The 23,162-nt window shown below is 33.1% G+C and overlaps 1 protein-coding gene across 3 annotated transcripts in view; it reads right to left on the reverse strand.

The window, feature by feature from the left end:
- Positions 1-23,162, reverse strand: part of CCSER1 (coiled-coil serine rich protein 1) — a 1,114,085-nt gene that overhangs the window by 354,880 nt on the left and 736,043 nt on the right. For all 3 annotated transcript variants that reach the window (XM_074323491.1, XM_074323495.1, XM_074323500.1), the window contains exon 10: positions 1,799-1,843. In XM_074323491.1, the coding sequence (XP_074179592.1) occupies positions 1,799-1,843 (45 nt within the window). The remainder of the gene's footprint in view (positions 1-1,798; positions 1,844-23,162) is intronic.

The following is a 23,162-nucleotide window of genomic DNA, read 5'->3' on the forward strand; positions in this document are numbered from 1 at the left end:
TATAATAAATTGTAGGTCATTAAATTACTGATCTTCACACAAACCACAAAATAGTTTCAAGGAAAAAACACATTTTTAAAAAATTTGAAGCACATTATCTACACGTTTCATAACTATAAGCTTTAAATACATTTAAAATAAAAATAAAATCAGAGGAAATGAAATAAATAAGCAATAAAATTTAAGAGCAACTCTTTTCAATTAAAAAAACACACAGTAATTAGGCTTTTAAAAACAATATGAAAAACTGCAAAATCTCAATCAAACAAATGAAGAATACTGTTATCGTATTATTTAGCAATGCCATTACATGGGTATATGGATTTAAATTTTCCTTCTTTGAACATATAGCTGCTATTGAACTAGGATATAGCAGTGAGAAGTAGGGCAACTCCATGCTGTATATCCTGAAAGGCACTGAATCTGCAGTGATAAACTGTAGCAGTATCGCTTGACTGTGAACTTTCACTTAGAAGGTGATGAGGTAAATTCTATCTAAATAGATCCATTTTGGTCAAGTCTGAGCAAAGCAGTTAGCCTTACAAAACCGTAAATGGCTCTGAGGTCTTCCTTACACGGTATGTTCTCCCCCCCTGCACCCACCATTCTGCCTGTACTGATGACCATGTCCTTCTTACTTCACTATCCTACAACATGAAAAGTATCTAAAGATTTATCTTCTTTAGCTCTTCTGCCAATGTGAGCCAACTATCATGTGCCCCTCAAAAGGAACAAATTCATCTAGATGGAAAATAGCAAATAAACGGGAAGAGGCCCTAAGTGACAACTTTATTAGGTATTAAAATGCCAAATACTAAAAAACACACAACTGGTAATTATACCAATAAGGAGAGAAGAGGAACACACCACATACTTAATACCAAAGAAAACTGTTCTTATCGAAAGAGAAGCCACAGATGTGGACAGGGTAAGATTTATTTTTTCATTTTACAAGACAAAATATCTTCACATTTTTACCCCTAAAAAATTGTTATGTAAATATCACCAAAAAATAAAATTACCTTTAGGGCAATAAGAAAATATCGATATACTGAATTCAATATTCTACCATCCCCCGACTGCCAGCAACCTAAACCACAGAGTAAAGTACAGCATGTATACATTTAGCATGAAAATAATTTTAATCGTGGTAAGCCTGCACATTAGAATTAGAAAATAATAATACACATTATGTATTCAATATGATATTATGTTTGATACTATTAAAAGCTTCCCTTCTTTATAAAGTATCTGAGACAGACACTAATTAAAGAACGTTTTAAAACCATGAGTCTTACCAGAGCAATTGCACACTAATAATGCATATTGGCTTAGTAGCATTTACCAATAGCCTTGGCTAGGAGAGTGAAGGATCATAGGTGTCATAAAATGTTCCCATTGTTAGAATTTTGCTAATTTCTCAGTAAACTATTTAAAACATTGCATTTAATGTTTTCTTCAAAAGGCTTCTCTGTTCTGTCCAGAGGGTCTTGCTGTTTTAAAAATCCATTTTAACAAAACAGCCCGCCTAACCAGAGAAACAGTGTTTTCTTCAGTTTCAGAGGAACAAGCACAAGTAACACATTTACATAAACAGGTGTAAAATTCACGTTCTCCAGAGTGAATGGAGTATATGTACACAGAATTCCTCTCAACATATCACCATTATAATCATCATCATCGTCATCATCATCACCATCATCATCATCATCATCATCGCGTCACTATCACCAACCATGTCACTACAACACTTACCGTTTTCTCTTCCTTCCCAGCCCTCTCCCTTAGATTTTCTTACCTCTCTCCCTCCTTGTACTGCCTCTAGCCTTCTCAGGTTCAATCCCTGAAAGAAACATAAAATAAAACAAATTGTATTCTTGTTGGTAAATAAGTTAACTAATATATCACACTAGGATAAAACTTTTGAAATAAAAGAATTGATTTAACGAAGAAGATTCAAATATAGATGAATATTTCACATGTATGCCAATATCTACATCTGAGTATGTCTTTAAAGTTGGTGTTAATGCATTTCTTACTAAATCGTTAAGACTGTAAGTAAAAGTACAAAGTAAAGCATTTGTTTTAGCAACGATTGCTTGTCCCTTCATGAAACCGCGATCTAAAAGCTGCTGTTTATAATCGAAGCAGTACGTATAGGATGAGGTAAGTTCTTACTGTACTGCACTGCACTTGGCACATTTCAGGGCTCAAACATAAGGAAGATAGATAAAAGCAGCAGCATCCTTTGCAGCACTGGTGTTCATCTAGGAAACCTTCTGGATATTATCTCCTGACAAAGACATTCTCCCTTTTCTGTTATTATAACTGCTTTCTACACTAAAGGGGGGGGGGGGGATTCACTTTAAGTTCCTAGTAAACACTATGCTTAATTAAAATGGAAGAAGAATTCATCTTTTTCTTATCAGGCCTATTGTAGAACGTGCTTGTGGCACAAGAAAGAGTCCATCTGTCTATTTCTCTCTCTCTCTCTCTCTCTCCGAGAAATATTGCTATCTAGAACGCAAAATAATGGAAAATCCCCCCCCCCCGAAATGCAATGAAAGCTTCAATTCCTGTTATTTTTCCTAATGTAGAAGCTTAGTATATTGAAGGGCTGAATGAAAATTATAGTAAAATGTGATCTCGCGCTACCTATTTCTTCCTTTTCCCCGTTCCTTCACTTGTTTTTTTCTTTGCCTTCTATTCTCTTTCCTTCCCTCTCTAAATCACTCCCTTTAATTATTTAATGATACGTATTTATTGTACACTTATTATGTACCAGACACCATGCTAGAGAGTGGAGATATCAAAATAAATACTAAATAGTTCTCTCAAAGTTTAGATCATTGACTACATACACAAGTGAAGGTAAGACTTCAGCAGAATGATGTCAGGTATACGGAATTTTCTCTGATGACAAAATGAGAGAGGCTCATTCATCTTGCGAATGGGCACATACACAGAAGGCCACAGAGGAGGATGGCGTCTTAACAGTCTTAGAGGCTGAGGAGGGAATGCAGGAGGAGAGCAGCATGCAGTACTCTAAAACCCTGACTATTCAAAGCATGGTTCCTGGATTAGCAGCATTTGGTCACCTGGAAACTCATTAGAAATGCAGAATCTCAGACTCCACCCAAGATCTGATGAGCAAGAATATAGGATTTAGCAAAACTTCCAGGTAATTCACATGTAAGTTAAAGTTTGAGAAGCATTGCTCTAAGAGGTCTAGGAAAGATGAGTGGTTTAGTTGGCATGTATTGTGACGTGGGCAAAAACGAGTGGTAGGCAAATAAGACTGATGAATTGTGAAGTCTTTCAAGGCAGGGAGTCTAGGCTTGTTCTTTAAGCAAATGCTTAGTTTGATAGAACTTTTTTGGAAATTGGGGGTAATATTTTAAAATACCAAAGATAGACATAAATGACTACTTTCATAGTCCCATAATTTAGTAATTTAGTGTATATCTACTTTGCATTTTCTCCTTCTTCCTTTTTTTTTTTTTGTTCAGAAATGTTATCAGGAGAAAATTGGAAATAACACAAAGAAATATTGAGATTTATCTTTATTATAATTTTTATATGCTTCTCTGTTATTTGGCAGAGCTTTAAAAAACACAAATTTAACAATTTTCACATTATCATTAAAAATTTCGACTTAAGTCAAAGTATTTCTCTACTTCTGATGAAAATCGCAATAGCACATAACCTTAACTATATATTCTGCATTATCATTAATATACCGGGGGTGCCAAAAAAATGTATACAACTGGACACGTCGGTCAACATTGCTCAAGCAATAGTTCGCCATAATCAGAAGTGTGTGTGGACCCTGATGGTAACCACTTTGAGCACCTCCTGTAATTGCAGAAGTCAAACGTGACTTGTATTCATCTTTTGTTATCGGTATATATTGAATATTACAATTTTAATACAGTTTTATTTTCTTAAAATGTGTATACATTTTTGACACCCTCTGTATCTAGTAAGAAAACTGACCTTAAGAAAGATATGCTTGACTTAATCATTATATTTCTAGCTTTATATTTTAGAGTTTAAGAAAAGATTATTACTGTTTGTGTTGTTGTGTTAAGCACCATATTTAGAATGCAATAACTTATGTATTCATACTTACAAGGAAAATAATTTATTTCATAACATTTTTACATTTACTGACAGCATTCATGTTTCAATCTTTTCAAGAGGTTTTTAAAAATATTATCTCTTCACATATAAAATTCATTTCTTGAATTGTTTAGATGAAAGCATATGAACAGAAATATTAAGTAAGGTCATTATATTTAAAAAATAAACTATTACTCTAGTCACTGTAGAAAAGGCTTTAGAATACACCTAGCAATCCAGTTATTCTTGTATGAATAAATGGTAGCCTGACTTCTGAGTGTAAAAAAGTATCTACATTTACAGAATGCATTTTGAAGAACTTAAATTATGCATTAAAACAAAACAAAACAAAACAAAATATTAGAGCATTTCTTAAAAATGGCAGTGTAGGCTAAAAGTAAATTCTATAGTGGCATTCATGCCCATAACTTTTAAGATATGGGAAACTATACAATTATGTGCTTTTGAATTCAGACTGATGTGGGTTTAAAGCTCTGGTTTGTCACCTTCTTCTGTGTGCTCTCTAACATATTGCATAATATTTCTCAACCTTATCATTTGTACTTGAAAAAAATATAGTCGTTATTGTATGTGGTTGCTATAAAGGTTAAATAATATGTGTATAGCCCTTAGCAAAAGGCCAGGCACAGTAGATCCCAAAATAGTAATTATCTTATTTTTCTTCTCTTGATCTATCTGTCTCTATCTCTATGTCTATCTCTATATCTCAACACAAATATATCATAGCATGGAACTCATGCATGAGTCATGATGCTTCTTCAAGGCAACAGTGATCAAGAAGAGCTGGGTGTCAGGACTTTGGGAAAAAGCATACCTGGAACAGGGGCTGGAGGGTCAACTGGCCAGGGATGATATGATATGTTGTATAAACTATGTAAAAAAGTTTGGCCATAATTTGGGCACTGAATTATTGAAAGACCAATCTTGAGGTTGAAGAGCTAAGTCAGAAAGTCTGATGGTGACAAATTTGGGAGCCATTTGTGAAAAAAAATAATGATCTAAAAGGATTCTCCATATGCTTACAGGGCCTCAGGCAAGAATGTGTCTCAAAGGAGAAGTCAAATGATCTAGAGTATAAAGAGGTTCACCTATTATATCCTGGCTATAATAAGAATTATTGAGGCATGTCCTGGGAGATGTGAAGCCCTAACTGATGACAGAAAATTAGTCTGAATACTAGAGTAACATTAAGCCTTCAAGTTAGAAGGTAAGGTGGCTTGAGTGGGGAAAGCTGTTAAGGGAAGTACAAATTGTGACTTACAGTTTCTACTAGGAGAACTATAGTAATCTTGATTTTTGATGACTCTTGCTGACAGTAACTCGGTTAATTTGCTTTGAAATATTAGACCATAATATCACCCCAGTTAACCAAGCTATAACAATTAAGACAGGAATATTAAAAAAAAAAAAATCTCAAGGAAACCCAATCCCTTCTTGGTGGTCACTACATATATATCTCACGATCTTCATGTTTTTAAATGAAAACAAAAAACAAAAAACAAAACTTGGCATTTTATGCTTTGTGTAATATCCACTAAAACATGTATTGAAATAATTCAGAAGGAAATGATTGTTTTAATTCTATTCACTGAGACCATCTGACTCTCAGAAAGACCTGAACTAGATGAGAACAGTAAAATTACTTAAGTGTATATGAATATGTATGTATACTGGTTGACTGTTAAAATTAATATAAGATTTACAAAAATTTAACTGATGAAAACCTACTTCATTATTCTTAAACACTACAGTATAATATTTATTCAGCATGTCTTAAGGAAATCATATTTAAAGATACTCTGGGAATATTGTTGGGGAAAATGTATTTTTCTCAATAAACATATTTTCTCAGTAGAGAGCATAAAGCTGTTTGTGTTGATTGAAACTAAGCACATGAGACTAAACCAAAATGCTATAAATTGTAGGTAGAAAAAAATAGCCTAAAGCAAAATGTCTGCAGTGTGTTAAATTAAGATAGTTTAGTAAGGCATTAGGGGGAAAAGCTATTAACTGAAAAACAAAATACAAAAAACAAAAACAGATTTCCTACTGTAATACTTTTTCCATACAGCATTCAGGCATCTCTGTGAACACCTCTAGTAACTATGTTAGGGTATGAGATCATCTCTGTTTAAAGTACACATAGTGGGGAGATCTCCTTTATAATGATTATAATCTCTTTCCAAATTACTATCATGTCATAAAGATTCCCCCTGCTTCCTTGTAAACAAAAAGTCAGAAGTATAGTATTTGATATTCCTAGATTTACTTGATGTCCTTCTCTGCTATGGAAAACTATAGAGTGATTAGATGGAATAGACATTTCATTTCCAGCACTGTGAAGATTTCATTGTGATCATTTTTATTAACTGTAGAAAGTAGTTACGATTTAAATGGATAAAACTAAAATTCATTTTTAAAAGTCCTCAAATAACTGTGACTTTTTACATTTAGCCTCAGCTATGGAAGCACAAGAAAGAACTAGAAGGAACTTTAAGTAAGTTGTAGTTCAACCTCTTCCTCTGACAGATGAGGGAACCTGCAACAGGAAAGTTAACTTAATAAAGGTGGCAGAGTCAGAGCTCGAACTCTAGTCAGTGGGTCCAGCATCCAGGACTATCTTTCTTTCTCCAAATTATATTAGTAGTTCTATTATAAATCATTGTCTTAAAAGCTGTATAACTTTTGGAACATTCATTAACCATTTTATGTCCCTGGTTCCTCTGCTGTATTCATATAACTGAGACAATCCGTAGGAATAAATGAATCTACATAAAGCACAGCTCAGTGCCTCATCCATAGTTAACCCCAATATGCACTGATCTTTATTAGTAGCTTAAGATGTTGCTACTCTTTTTAATATATACAAGGGAAAGAATAATTATTACAACAGTTCTAAAAATAATTAGATTTTTTTGGGGGGAGATGGGGTCTGTTCTCTCTGTGTCAAGCACTCCTCCAAGTGTTTTACCTGGATTAACTCCATTCTTACAATAGTCTCATCACAGACTAAAACCAAATAGTTTTTTCCACATTGAGCTGAAATGAAAATTGTCTTTTTATTATTTTGCTCTACCTGTTTTTCAACTCATTTCTTTTCTTTTTCATTTTTTTTTAAATTAAAGTTTATTGGGGTGACAATGGTTAGTAAAGTCACATAGGTTTCAGGTGTACAATTCTGTAATACATCATCTATATATCACATTGTGTGTTCACCACCCAGAGTCAGTTCTCCTTCTCTCACCATATAGTTGACCCCAGTTACCCTCCTTTCTTTAAGCAAAATAAGAGATGTCACCTTAGTTCTTGCTATTGTTATGTTTCATTTTGCAGCTCTGGTATGTGGCCCAAAAGAATAAAAAGATTATAAAACACTTCTGGCCTCCCTGCTTCTTACCACTACATTTCTTCCTCCAAGACAAGGATATTGTTTTGGAGGGAAAAACACACTCTGAAAGGATGAGGACAACCACTACATGACCTACCTCCAAAAGTAGCTATTACTTTATGTTTTATGTATATTGAGATGAATTTCTAATATGATTAGATAAATACGTGTTTAATAAATGGTTAACACATTATATGAGTAAGCCTAATTCGCGAATTACATTAAAGTTCACCTAAACCATGCCATTTTTACATATTTAAGAAATAAATGCAAGATAAATTCTTGGTTTTGAAATCATTTACAATTTGGAAATAAGAGTGAAAATAAAGTTAAAGTAATGAGATTTGATTTCAGAGTTCCTGATTTCTGGGGGTGGGGGGTGAAATATGTAAAATTCAATTGAAATATTTCTTGGGGCATACAAAGATTAAAATAAAATTAATGTGAGTATGTGGGCACTAATAACATTTCATAGAGCTTGTCTGTGATTATCGTTGTTCTAGGCTAACAGAAATATTAAACAAGTGTTGCACTTCCATGTCTCCAGTTTTCTAGCCGTTCTCATCTTGGTATACTGCATAAGTTAAATTCCTTCTGCTCCAGGGACTTAGGTCCTTATATTTTATGAGCTTAGATACAATGAAGTTTGCCCTGAAACTGGAGTTTTTCCAGTGTTTCTGATATTCATAACTGGGAGGGCATTTGTGATGATGGTGTCTTACCATCTCAGATATAAGACTCATCAACAACATAGAACTTCTACTAAGATTTTATGCAGTATTGTTTCTGACAACCTCTGTTTGTTAATGTAATTCTTAAAAAGGAAGTTAACAACCTAGTTTCAGAAAACAAGTAACCCTAAATATTGTCAATAAAGGGGGCAGCCAGATGGCTCCATTGGTTAGAGCGCAAGCTCTTAACAACAAAGTTGCTGGTTTCATTTCCACATGGGCCAATGAGCTGCACCCTTCACAACTAGATCGAAGGACAATGACTTGACTTGGAGCTGATGGGTCCTGGAAAAAACACAGTGCTACCCAGTAAAAAAATTATATATATAATATAAATTATAGAAACATAACATATATATGTGTATGTGTGTGTGTGTGTGTGTGTGTGTGTGTGTGTGTGTATATATATATATATATATATATATATATATATATATATATATAGTAAAAGTTGTATTATTTTAGAGTTCATTTATAGGCAGTAAACATCAGCACAAGTGTGAATTTAAACGGATATGAACAGGCTTAGTACCTAATGTGTGTATTGTGGCATTGTAAAATATTTGAAAAAGTATTCCTTAGTTATACAAAGCTAGTTAAATCATTAATCTTTCTAGTAAGCTGTCTTTTATATTCCTACCATGAAAAAAAAAAGAGCATGCATTAGAGTAGTTCAAAAGAGAGGATTAACAGCCAGCATATGGTTATGTATCATCAGTCTAGTATCTGCCTATCAACAAATTCTGACCCTGTGTCTTTCTATAAATCCCATCCCCATCGCTCCATTACAGAATTTGGCTTTTTTGATAGTCCATGGATATGTCAGGCATTCTTCTTCCAAAGACTTTTCCACGAGGTGCTCACGCCAGCTGGAACTCTCTTCACCTAACCATCTGCTTGACCAACTCCCATAGCTTCTCAGCTCTTTGCTTATGTCTTACCTTCTCAGCGAGGCCTGCTTTTATCATCCTACTTAATACTAAAATCTACTCTTTGCTTTACCTCTAGGGACACTTAAAATCTTTTAACTTAATGAATAAATTTATTATTATTGTATATTATCTATCTTTCCACATTAGTATTTAAGTGTCACAGACAGGGATCTTTGTTATGTTTTCTAAATTACCCCAATTGCCCAAATAGCCCTTGGAGCATCAGTGCTAAATCAGTAGTTAAATGTTCATTGAATGTATGGGAAATTTACTTTTCTTTTAATCCATATATCTACAGAGTTCTATACAATCTGCACTATATTAATTTATATTTGTAAATTGTATAAGAGGTACTGGCTTCAGTGATTTATCAGATAAAATAAATTCATTTATTTCTATTAAAGTTAAATCAACAAAAATCTAAAATTTAATTTATAATTTTAAGAGTTTCAGCATTTTACCGCAGTGTAACTTTTGACAACACTAAAGAATATGTGTCATTGTGTTTTTCTATTAAATGCCTAAGCAATCATCAGTGACAGAGACTTTATAAAAACAAACAAACAAACAAATAAATAAATAAATGTTGATTTCAGAATATCCCTCAGAACAAAGTTCTCAACTGGACAGTGTCACCTTTCTACCAAGATGACAAAGATTATTTCAGCATGAAAAGTAAAGTGACATATACAAGTTTAGAAATATAAATTAAATTTGATTAAAATAAAATGAATTACAGGAATCTATGAAATGAGAATAGCACCAAGTTAAAAAATGGTAAAGTGACATATGAATATGAATATATCTGATTCTAAGTGATATTCAATGGGTTTCTGATACTGTAACTGACACTGTCAATTCCTTCTTTTTAAGTAGAATCTCTTGATGAAAATCCAAGAGAAGCTACACAATGCTTCTGTTTAACTTTTTCTTCCTGCTTGTCTGGTCCACATATTGTTCATTCTCTTGCCTGTTTCGCAAACACTTCTGCATTCATGGTCATCTGTATTAAGATGTGCTTTCATTTATCAGTTTTGCTATTATTCGTAGAAATCTCAACATCTCATTTCGTCAAAGTTCCCTTTAATGACTCTTTATGAATTACACTGCTAAAGGGGCTTTGCAAAATGCTTACTGCTTACTTATTACCCAAGAATGGGTGTCTCACTCTACTTGTTAGGTGCACTTCTCAACGTTGCCATCTTTTTGCTGTGTCTGCAGGTTCTCTGGTCAACAGTCTTTGTAAACTACTTCTGTGTTCTCTGCTTCACTGAAGTAATAGGAGGAGTTTATGTGTTTCTTGTTTTTTGGAAAAAGAAGTTTACTCTTTAAAGTGATAAAGAAACTACCATGGTACAAGAACACAGATTCTATTATATCCATGTTTACCACAATTAAACAGCACTGAGGGTTGTTACAGCTTAAGGGCTTTAACTATTTGTGCATTTCATAACGACTATGTGTGTTACCTGTGTATGAGCATCAACCCTGTGCCACACTCTCTTCTAGACTCTGGGGAAATAGGCACGAATAAAAATAGACAGTGGTTCTTATCCTTATGGAGCTTATAATCTAGTAATGATGGTTATATTATTTTGGGTTAATATGTGAGTGTGCACCCATATATAGTAGTCTCCCCTTATCTGTGGGGAATATGCTCCAAGACCCCCATTAGATGCCTGTAACTGCAAGTAGTACCTAACCCTGTACAGGCATGCCTCAAAGATATCGCAGGTTCAGTTCCAGAGCACCACATTAAAGCAGATATTGCAACAAAGCAAGTCACACAGTGTTTTGGGTTTCCCAGTACATATAAAAGTTATATTTACACTACACTGTAGTCTATTAAATGTGCAATAGTGGTATGGCTAAATAAATAATGTGCATACCTTAATTAAAACATACTTTATTGCTAAAAAATGCTAACCTGAGCTTTTAGAGAGTTACAATCTTTTTGATGGTGGAGGGTCTTGCCTTGCTGTTGATGAAAATGCAGTATCTTCGAAGCACAATTAAGTGAAGTGCAACCACATGAGGTATGCCAGTAAAGACTCTTTTTTCCTATAGATACGTAACTATTATAAAGTTTAATTTATAAAGTAGGCACAGTAGGAGATTAAAAACAATAACTAATAACAAAATAGAACAATTATAACAATATACTGTGATAAGAGTTATGTTGATGTGGCATTATCAGGTAAAATGAGGGTCACTTGAACCCAAGCGCTTGGTTACCGTGACTGTAGGTGAGGTAGCCAAGATGACTACCACGAGACTAACAGGCAAGGATTGCGTACAGTATGGCGAAGCTGGAAAAAGAGAGGATTCATGCCCCTCAGATGGCTGAGGATTCCATCATGCTACGCAGGATGGCATGCAATTTAAAACGTATAAATTATTTACTTCTGGAATTTTCCATTTAGTATTTTCGGACTACAGTTGACCATACGTAACTAAAATCATGGAAAACTAAACTGGCAATAACGGTAGACTACTGTATATAATATCACTTTCTTATTTCACTAAAAATAGTGCATTAGGTTCTTGCTTCCATTTATTTGATAAAATAATGTATTTAAATAATTTTTTCCTCCAATATCAGACTTTGAATGCAGAGAGCAATGACAGCACTCCACTGATTTCTACTAGAGCCATATTTGTGTGGGGAGACATTTTTAACTACTTTGTTTGATCTTTGAATTACCCAAATTTTTATATGGGCACATACTTAGGCACTTAATAAAAAAAAAAGAAAAAAGAAAGGTCAAGAGAATAATTAGGAGTTAATTAGTAATAGGATAACCACGTGCATTTTTTTATTTGGCTTATAAAACAACAAAATGTGCGGAGTATTATTTTGTTAATTACTTGCCTTTCAAATCTTTATACTAATTTGAGTACTGTGGCTCACATACATTTTAAGTGAAATAAGTTGTGTCCATTACTATTTACTTGTTTCACTTAGCTAAGCAAGCAAATGTTATGGGAGGCACATCCTAAGATTCCTAATTCTGGAGGTTTATAGGTACAGGGGTATATTTGTGCCTGTTTTATTTGTAGGGGAAAATAATTATTTTAGCTAATAAAACAATTTCAAACCAAATAATCTGTTATTCTTTTATTCTCCAGTAGTCATGTAAAGGCTATTTCTTGACCATTGATGTAAGTCATAAAAAGCAGCTTTCTCTAACTCAGTCTTTCAGGAGAGCTTGAGATTTCAAGTAGAATGATGTCTATATGATCTATATTGGGAAGTTGCCACCTCTTTAACAGATTTTTTTTTTTTCCTCATTCTTCTCTACATTACACTCTCTATAGGTATGTAATTTCTTTTAAGACGGAAACTTCTAAAACAGCTAGCACATCTCCCCTCTCCCAAATCTGGTACTAATATATTTGTTCACACATGCTTGTATACAAAGAGATTTGAGTAACTTACTGTGTTTTAGCTAATGAAGTTTAAGGGCCTCTTAAATACACTGGATTTGAAAGATTGAAAGGACCATCATTCTTATAATGAGTACCATTAGTTTATATAGTTAAAAGAAACTGCCCAAAGATACACATTTAAATACTTCAAATAAAGGTTTTCCCATTTAAGTGCCATCTTTCCACAAGAAGTGCCTAAAGCACAAAACTGAAAACGTTTTCTAAGAAAGCTTATCTTTCCCAAAGCATTTTTTTTGAATCTATATTGCTAATAATACCTTGCAGCTGACACTTGGAGTTGCTATTTATAACAGCTAACAAAAATGCTCAAATGCTTTTGGGATCTTCTCACTATTAATCTAAAGTTTTTATCCACAAATTATTCAGACTCATGGAGATTGTTAATCACTTGAGGCGACCACTATCTCATTCAGTTTTCCTCTAATTTCCTTCTACTTCAGCTTAGTATCCAGAGCCCAGGATAATCATCAGAATGATTACAAAACCTTTCAACTTTCTGGATCCTCCCTTCCTCTGGTGTACTTTCTTAGCAAAGCCTAGACTCTGGATATCATCTACATAAGGTATAACTGCACCTAGTAACCAACAATGTGTTGCTGGAGAAAAACAGAGAGTTGTGTTTAAATTTATGATCACAAATTTGAAATTTGTTCTCATCATGTCCTGAGAATCTGAATCCTTCCTAATTTAGAGATTTCATACCAGCTGTTCCCTTCTTATAATGATATCCCCCACAGTTTCCATAGGGTTATAGAATTATCTCCTTGCCTTTCAAATCTGAGTTGAAATGTATTATGTCAGAGGCATTCCTGAACACTGAACCTAAAATAGGTATCAAGTTGCTGTCATGTCACCCAATTTTAATTTTCTGCTTGAGATGCACCACTAAAACATATTTTTCTTATTTATTTATTTATTTATTTACCCATTCATTCATTCATTCATTCATCATTTTATGTACTGGCTATTTCTTCTTACTAGAATGTACAGTCCATGGCAGCAAATGACATCTCTGTCTTGTAAAACTTTACATCCACAGTACTTAGAACAGGATCTGGCACTTAGTAGGTTCCAAATACAGAGGGTGCCAAAAAATTGTATACACATTTTAAGAAAGGAAAATTGTATTAAAAATGTAATACTCAACATATATCAATAACAAAAGATGAATACAAGTCACATTTGACTTCTACAATTACAAGAGGTGCTCAAAGTTGTTACCATCAGTATCCAGACACTTCTGATTATGTAAAACTACTGCTTGAGCAATGTTGACCAAAGTGTCCACTTGTACACATATTTTTGGCCCCCCTGGTATTTGTTGAAAGAACAGAATGAAGAAGTCTCTACAATTCTTATAAAATAGGCATTTATTTGCTAGATTTTATAAACATGGTTTTAACATAAAAACTCTAATATCTGCAATTCAAAATCATTCAGAAGAAAAATTAATTCATTGGTTCTTTTTGCTCACTTACCTTAGACAAATTCTTTTTCAGGAAAATTAGAAAATTGCACTAGATATTATTAACTATCTCTTTTAGCTCTAAAATACTGATACTTTATTTGCTTTGAGAAAATTAATTTTCACACCTCTCAATTTTAATATTTGAGCTTTGTTATCTAATCATTTTCAACTCAAAACTGGAGTAATAACAGTGACCTTTACCTATGTTAAATTAGTATCTTGGTGCTTTTCTTTAAAAATGTCCCTCACCTATTTTAAGAGCTTTCCAAAATATTAAACAAGTCACTAGTGACAATATAAGATCATTATTTAAACTTTGCTGTAGATATTTTATATTTTTAATAATTATTACCTTGTAAATTGGCATAGCTTTCAGCATATCCATTTAAAGTTTCCATTTTTAAGTATAGTATTTATAATGTACAACTCTATATTATCTGAGCAACTTTATTGAAGGCTCGATATTAAACAAATAAATCAGATTATGTCAAAATCATCTGTTGGAGATCTTACTTTATTAAATGTGTTTATTTCTGTTATTATTAATTTCTAGGAAGAGAAAAACACACCAGAAAAATAAATGTGTAGTCTCAGACAACAACTTAGAAAATACACCATAGCTTAAATTTTCATCTGATAGATCAATGTTCCATAATGCAATTGAATGTCCTCTCAAACTCAAAGACCTACCTGAGAATAAAATTACAATTTCCATTTCCCCTTAGTATCTACTCTAATTTAACTGCATCTGCACCATGAATTTCTGGAAATTAGATCTCTCTTGGAAATTTATGAACATTAAGAAGAGAATGTTACAACTACTTTGGGTGTATTTTTATCCTCCCAATCTGATAATAATATCTTTCAAAAGTCAGGCTATGCAGATTCTCATTCAAACTAGCCAGTTGATTTGATAGAGTAAGAAGGAGCAAATTAAATAAATTCTATGGCTACATTTGGCAAAGGTTAACCAGGATGTACCAGTTGGGAAGATATATTTTGAAATTAAATACTGTGTGTTAACTCTAATGATATTATTCCCTGATTTATTCAGTTTGAAAGTGTAGTCATGGAAACATTAGGCACTGTTCCTCATGAAAAAGTAATCTAACCACAGCTTGAAGGTCTAGGGTTATTTGTGTGGCAGAAAACTGTTTAGAAAGGGTATATTTTAGTCTTAAGGACTTCAAACCACATTGTATCTTTTCTAACCAGGGGCATACACACAAAGCTGTGAGAAACTTTGAAATTCCCTAGGGACTCCCTTCCTACCCACCCTGCCTGCCATCAGGGAATGTCTGCATTAGCATACGCTATTCTGGTGCTGATAGTCATTCAACCAATCCACCCACCCCTCACTTTGGTTTTCTGGCTTATTCATTCATTTAACAAATATGACTTTGTGTGCTTACTATGCACCAAGTCCTATTCTATGTGCTGGGCCTCGACAGACAAGGGCTATTTCTTATGGTGCTTACATTAAAATATTATACAAAAATGCAATTTTATATAAAGATTTACAAAATATTATCATCGAAGGAAACATCTTAAGAAATCATTTAGCCCATCTTCCTTATTTTATTTGTGTGGAAACTGAGGCCTAGGGATAGGGAAAATGATTTCTCACAATTACACCGTTAGTTAGTGAAGGTCCATAGTCCATACAATGCCAGTATTTGTTCTACTTCTCCACATATAAATCAGGATGATTACCTATCCACCTTTGCTTTTTAAAATGTCCCTTTCCTCTTACTCTTTCATTGTGTCCTGGTTATTCTTTTACTGTGATGTGGATGACCTGGTTGAGAGAGTTACACTTTTCAGTTTGTCCTTTTCTGAGTCACCTTCAATTTCAGGTTCTTTAATTGTTGTCTGACACCATAGGAACAATCTTGGCTGCAAAGGAGGCCAGGTGAATCCCCAAGGTTTGCTGCTCTGCGCTTCATTTCTCTGCTGTTGCTAACTGTGCGACCATTTGGCAATGGTAGACTCAGTGCCTTAAGATAATTAGTTCTTCCTCAGAATGGCATGGTTTTTAAGGAGGGAAGTATGCAACATTTGTTTTAAAACCCAAATCTATCATTTATAGAATATGACCCATTTTAGTGGATCTTTGATATTTTTCAACATAGTTTACATGGATAATGTCCTCAATAAAGTGGTTTCTTTCTGTCTTGCTTCTAAATTATTTCTAATACCATCCCAAACACATTTTGTCCCAACTCAAGAGAAATAAAAAAACACACAAAAATCTTGATGGAAAGACATAAAGTACTACCAATTAAGTATAAAATTAAAAATAATTCTAATTAAAGTGAATGAATTGTATTTAATACAGTAATTATGCACTTTATATGAAGTAATTTTATTTTTATAGATGTGAGTACACTTAGCACCCAGGATTTATAATAAATTATTACATATTGAATCTCTTGGGATTTTCCTAACATTTTAATTCACTCATAAAAATGTAGAAAGCCATATTCAAATATGAATTCTAAAAATATGAATAAAAATTTTCAGTATGATAGGGTGAACAATTGTTTATAAGTTCTATACATATATGTGTATCAGATAATCTTAGTACAATGAAGTTGAAATATTTATTAATAAATGTAACACAATTCCACAAAGGGATTTGTTTAAACGTACCAGAACAATCAGATCAGGGCTTGCTAAATTTTTTTTATTGTTTTGTTTTGTATAGGTAATGAAACAAAAATCAAAACCACACATAACATAAAAATTACACAAGTTGTGATTGTATGCTCTATAGTAGGAAATAATATTTTGGTCTTCATCCACAGTTCCTGGCACAGAGCTCCTAAAACCCTTGTCATTTCCTAAGTGATAAACATTAATACAAGTGCTATCACATGATTTTCCAGTATTGTAGGAAATCATTTCCTACTTAATAGCCAATGGGATGGTTCTCCTTTTTTGATAGAAAATGAGTAAACCAGTTCCCTTTAGTTTGGAATTCAAAGCCCTTGCAACTTTGGTTCAGTTCATACTTTTGGCCTCATTTATAATTAATATTATGATAATTAACATTAATAGTACAATATAAAGTTTACACATTATTATACTAATTATATAATAATATATATACTTGTGTCACATTGTAGTACATCAAAGTGTACAATGTTTTACATTCACAGCTCTCTGTGTTGGTCTCTATAACAAGAATGTCATTGTACTATCTTTGCTATAGAAATCTTTAAGAATGATAGAGCTCAACTGTTGCTATCTCCTGGAACTTTCTTAAATCTTTTTAAAGGGAATTCCCTTTCCTTACACTTCATTAATCCTTTGAACACTTATTAAAACATTTGCCATGGTCTACTCTCTGTGTTAAATATCCATGCACATCACTCTCAAGTATTATGGCCTTGGGTTTACAAAAGCACTGTACTTTTTTTTTTTTTTTAAGGGTGCTTCAAACAGCCTTTGATAAATGTGTGTTCCTGAGTTGTATTTGACCATCTTGATTTGCACTGTCTTTATAATGAAGGTGAAATTCTGAAGAAAATTTTGAAAACCCAGGGTTAGATTAGGATTCTTTTACTGATCAAGACGATTACTGCCATTATTTGGTGTAATTATATTTTTGTTTCAAAATTCTGCTGTGTTCCACTGTCCCCATGTGTTGGCATTGTATAATGTATAAGAGAGTGTTAACAGAGCAGGTATAATATTGCTGTTAAGATGGACCTGCTTGCAGGGTTGGCTCTTGGCTGGTGCCTGGGAACTTGGTCCGTCAATACAGGGGAACATTTTCCTGTTAAAACGCACCAGCTATTATCATATTAACTACTTACACCATCACCAACCCCATTTGAATTGTTGAACTTGGGAACACATGACGTATTTAGAGGAGAATACAGAGTCTAGCATTGAGGTTGGGGACAGAAAAGCCAACTTGAGAGCAGGAGCAACTAGCCAGCTGGAAGAACTGCAAATGTGCATGTGACACAAGTGGCGAGAATAAATGAAGTAGAACAACTGGTTGTGGAAAATGCTGGAGAGATTAAGAACTTATTCAATGACATTTTAAAAGAACTTGCTTCAGAGAATTTCCCAGTGGATACATAAATTCTAATGTCAACTTTGCATTTTATCTTCAGAGCTTTGAAAACGCATTCTTCTACTTTTAAGCAGTGTTCTATTTATAGTGCTCATTAAATTATCCTAATTTGGCCATGGCTGAAATATAGAATTATATTTTGAAAAAGGGTTAGATAATTGTTTTTTATTTATTAAGGTTTTTAAAAATTAAATAATAAGATTATCATTGTTATTATTATAAAATTAACCTTATAAATTAATAATATTTAATTAAAATTCTCAATATTTCCTAATAAATACTTTTTGTTTATCATTTACTTATCAACACTTGATAATGACCAATGCTCCTCAACCAAACTGCGGGAAAGGATATTGGTTTTAAGAGCGTAATATAGATGATTGGATACTTTCTATTACTATTATAAGGGTTCATGGGTAATTCTAAAGATATTGGATAAAAGGAGAAAATATTCAGAGGTACCAAATGTTAGTAAATCTTCCTGAATCACATATTGACCCAGGCCAGGGGGAAAAAGGAGTTTCTTAAAGAACCACAACTAAACACTGAATGAACACATAGTTCAGCAGCCTTAACTATGGCAAGAAAATTGAACCTAGAGAAAAAAGCAATTACTATTTCTGTTGGCATTTTAGTGGTGACAGAGGTCCACGTGAACCTGTCACTACTCAGACTAATGAGGAGGCTTTTAGAGATCTGTAAAACAGGCTTTTTTGAAAAACATGATTGTCCTAAAGCATAGAAACATGTCATAACATAGGTTCAGAGCTTACAGATCTTAAAGAAAAAAAAAAAAGATGCCAAATATAGACTCATGCTAGTTGGCAATAGTTTTCCTGAAAACTGAAAAGTAGTCACATAAAATAATACAACGATTGATGTGTCTCTAATGAAATTATAAAGTCTTGTTTGTTTGTTTTTAGATACTTGACTTCTGAGTTTATTTCCCTATCTTGCTAATAGAATTCCTGTTATACTGCTTTCATTTTAAAAACAAAGAACATACATCTTATCAATCACATTTTGTATTCAGACTACTGAGTTATTATCAAATCCTTACCATACTAAAAAGAGATTTGGTATTCAAAGTTAGGATTGGCGCTCTGAAGATATATACATATTACCTTAATAAATGAAAACAAATCAAACCCTTCAGTAAACACACACACACACACACACACACACACACTCCAACTTAAATGACTTGTTTATATACATACATATATATATATATATATATATATTTTTTTTTTTTTTTCTTTTCATAATCTACAAGCAAAATCAAGAATGGTTGAGGTTTATGGAATTGCTATGAATAATATAGAGAGTGCATAAACCATATTAGGATGTGACCACAAAAAAGAAAAGTGTTCCCAAATGTAGTTCTTTGGCAATGTTAAAATACTACAGAAGCAATATAATAGTCTTTCAAATTCCATGCCTTTTTTCTTTAAAAAAACATATATCACTTTCTACTGCTAGTAAACATTTCTTATTTTTGCATAGGGAATAGATTTGGCATCCCGTATTTGGAGGAAAAAAATGACTGTAGGAATTATTAGAGAGCAGGATACAGCGTATGATAAATCAAACTTCTAAATTCCTCATTTTGGAGAAGGCAATATTGCATAGTGGTTAAAGAGAGAGCTAGTTCAATTCCCAGGTCTCCCGCTTAAGAATTATGTAAGCTTGAGCAAGTTACTTAAACTTTATAAGCTTTAGTTTTCTCATCTTGTAGATGAGAAAAATCATACTTACTTAACAGTGTTCCATAAACTAATATGTTCGGCTCATGGTGTCTAAGGCCTGAAAGGAAGAAATATGTGTTTTCTATAGCTTGCAGGCCAGAAAAGAGAGTAATGCAAGGAGGATAAGACTTCTGAGGAAAAGAGTGATGAAATAAGATTTGAGTAAGTAAGAATGAGCATAGAGGATTGGAAGCCTGCCCTAAGACAAGCATCACTATGATTTAAAAAATGAAAAATGTATCTGGAAATGACACATACCTGTCTGAACTCCAGACCACGACAGCTGTGTGACAGAGAATAGTATAAGACAATGAGTCTGGGATTGTGAAGAGAGAGAATTTGAAGACGTTTGTATTTGACATGAAGCAGAAGGGGGATGGGATGTTACAATCAGGCCTACTTGATACAAGTGCTACATGTAATGGCCGATGATGATACGCTTCTATAGACTGTATGTCACTCAGTTTACCTGCTAAATTGTCCACATGAGGTTGTTTCTAAGACTTAAAGATATAAAAATTCACACGCATGAACGATGATGATCTTGTATTATTGACTGAATGAAACAACAGTCATTTTATAGTCATTCTCATACTGACAGTCAGTCTCAACCTGAATCTATTTACCTGGGGGATAGTTCTAAGAGTTCACAGTTCAGACAGTACGCGAGCTTGTTCTTAGAACAAGAGCAAGATTCAAGAATTAGACAGGCATTAATGAAGGTAAGTAAGAGCAGCCTTTACACTTTCAAACCCCAACTACCTTTCAAGGAAGACCAGAAACAATTACTCCTGGGTTTCTTATTGTTATAACTTCATAACATCCCAATCACTTTTCAATTACATTATTAGCTCCCTTTCTGTTCTCCTGGTATTACAAGAAATAAAAACTCTCTATTTAAAAAGAGAAGAGAGAAGTTAGAAATACTGTATCCTCTGCAGATTTGTTAGCACAGAATTATAGCTTGAAAAATGGTAGTAGTCATGAACAGAAAGGCAAAAGGACCAAATATCTGAGACTGAGACTTAGGGAAGGAAAGAAAATAAAAATCAATACAAAGTCAGCCTAGGACCAGCCAGAAATCCCTAGGTTTGAGGAGCAGCTGTATCTGTGATGTCATTCTCTACCATTATTTGCCAAATCTATAAAGTCTCACTGCATGGAATTCTCATTTCAAAGAGGGATAGTAAGGTTTGGGAATATAAGTTTTGTAATTGCTTCCCTTTTCCATATGTGTAAATTAAAAAAAGAAAAAAAAGCCAAACTGGAGAGCGCTGCCCTGTTGCTGGTAGTAATAGCAGGTGTGTGGAGAAATTTTGTCCATTATAACTTACAGGACTTCACAATTCTTTGTCACATGTGCACTTAGGAAAATCTTTTCCCAAAGGGTTAGGGTTTCTCCAAGGGCATTTTTTTCTAAATTTAGTCTCAAACTACTTTTAAAACTATTTTGTAAATGGTCAATCCTATTCTATTTGAGCTTGGGTTATTTTCCATTATTTTACTGATTTATATATGCTAAACAACCTTGCCAGAGGAGAACCCCTACAGAGCTCAACCATCAATTTAGCATACTTCAAATACTTTATACTTTTAAGCTTTATATATCAGCAAGCGATTCCCATCTTATTAAGTTTCATAGATTTTAAAAATCATGACCTATTATAGTAAAGATGAAATTTTAGCTATGTAAATGAGCTTCAAGTCTTGACCATCAAAATTATGTTTTCCAATACTCTATAGAGCAAAGAATCAATATTTTTATCATTCATTTGTATGGTAAGAAGAAAACATTAATAGCTGTTCTTGCAATATCATATTAATTATATATCTATCTCTATCTTCATAGAGAGATGGATAGACAGATAACAGATGGATTGATAGATAGACGAATAGATAGAGAATAGAGATATATATTTATGTGAAATGGCACAAAAGTTCCTTTTCTTTAAATGTTATATCTAGAAGTCGACTGCACCCTTTGCCGCCAAAGTGTGTAGGAAAAGGATTTGAGGTCCTTGATTGGTCAACATCAGGGATGAAAGTGTGCCGTGGTTTCAAATTTTAGGTCACACACATATGATCAAATGAATCTTTATAGAAGCTACCATTAAAGAGTAAGTACAGACTGCCTAGTAATGATCATTAGCCTAAGAAGTTTTCCAGGTTCATCAAATAAGAAAATCAGTACTATACCGGATATTCTTTCTTTTTTTTTTTTTTCCCCTAGGGAGAGACAGTTAAGGAACTTACGTATGTTAGCCACATTGACATAACAATGGCATTTAAAAAATGTAGAACTTTATAATATTAGAAAAACAGGAGCCATCTTATTCTTCAGTTGAACTTTAAATTACCCTAGCAGAGCAGTAGGTTGGGTGACCCTCCATCATCATTAGAATATATACCAACCTTCCTAACACCCCCTTGTGTAGTATCCAAGTCTACATAAAATAAGAGTGTGCAAGGCTGTAACTAAAGATCTTAACTATGATTCATTTGCTTTCCAACTCATTTTAAAAGTCTGGGTGTTCTAACTATATGACTATATAAAGAAAGGTACCCCAAAGAATATGCTTTCCATCTACTCCTTTAGCTATTATAATTTCTCTGTTTGAACTGAGACCATTTAAGCATTATATTTCTAGTCCTCAGTAGCTCAAACCCTTGCAGGAATGTTTTATTAAGTTTAAGTTTAGTGTAGTCTTTTTTTAAACTTTAGGCTAATATAAGTAATTCTTACATAAAATAAAGTTTTAAAAGTTCTGTAAGTGGTGGTAGAATATAATTATTTTCAGACTCTGGTGCATTGCCAAGAGCGTAATGAATGTGCAACTGCATTTATTCATTGCTTTTATCTTTAACAGACATATAATTAGATGATTTAGAATTAAACCACTTCCAAACATTCTTTTGAATAACGAGTTTATTTGTTTGTATGTATATTCTGGATACTGAGCACTAGTGTGTTTATTACATATTCTAATATCTCTAGATTTCTATCTTATAAGCTACAACATATATGATTATAAAATATGTTATTGTAAGCTATTTTAAATGTTTTTTTGGAAATATAAAAGAACATTATAAGTAAAAGTCAAATATTTAATTAAGTGGGGATGATTAATCAAAAATAAATTTTAAATACAAATATAATATACATAGCATTTTAAAATTTGCTTTGGAAGCATGAAAATACATTTTCATAATAATAG

Source organism: Rhinolophus sinicus, linkage group LG02 (assembly GCF_036562045.2).
Source record: "Rhinolophus sinicus isolate RSC01 linkage group LG02, ASM3656204v1, whole genome shotgun sequence".
Lineage (NCBI taxonomy): Eukaryota > Metazoa > Chordata > Mammalia > Chiroptera > Rhinolophidae > Rhinolophus > Rhinolophus sinicus.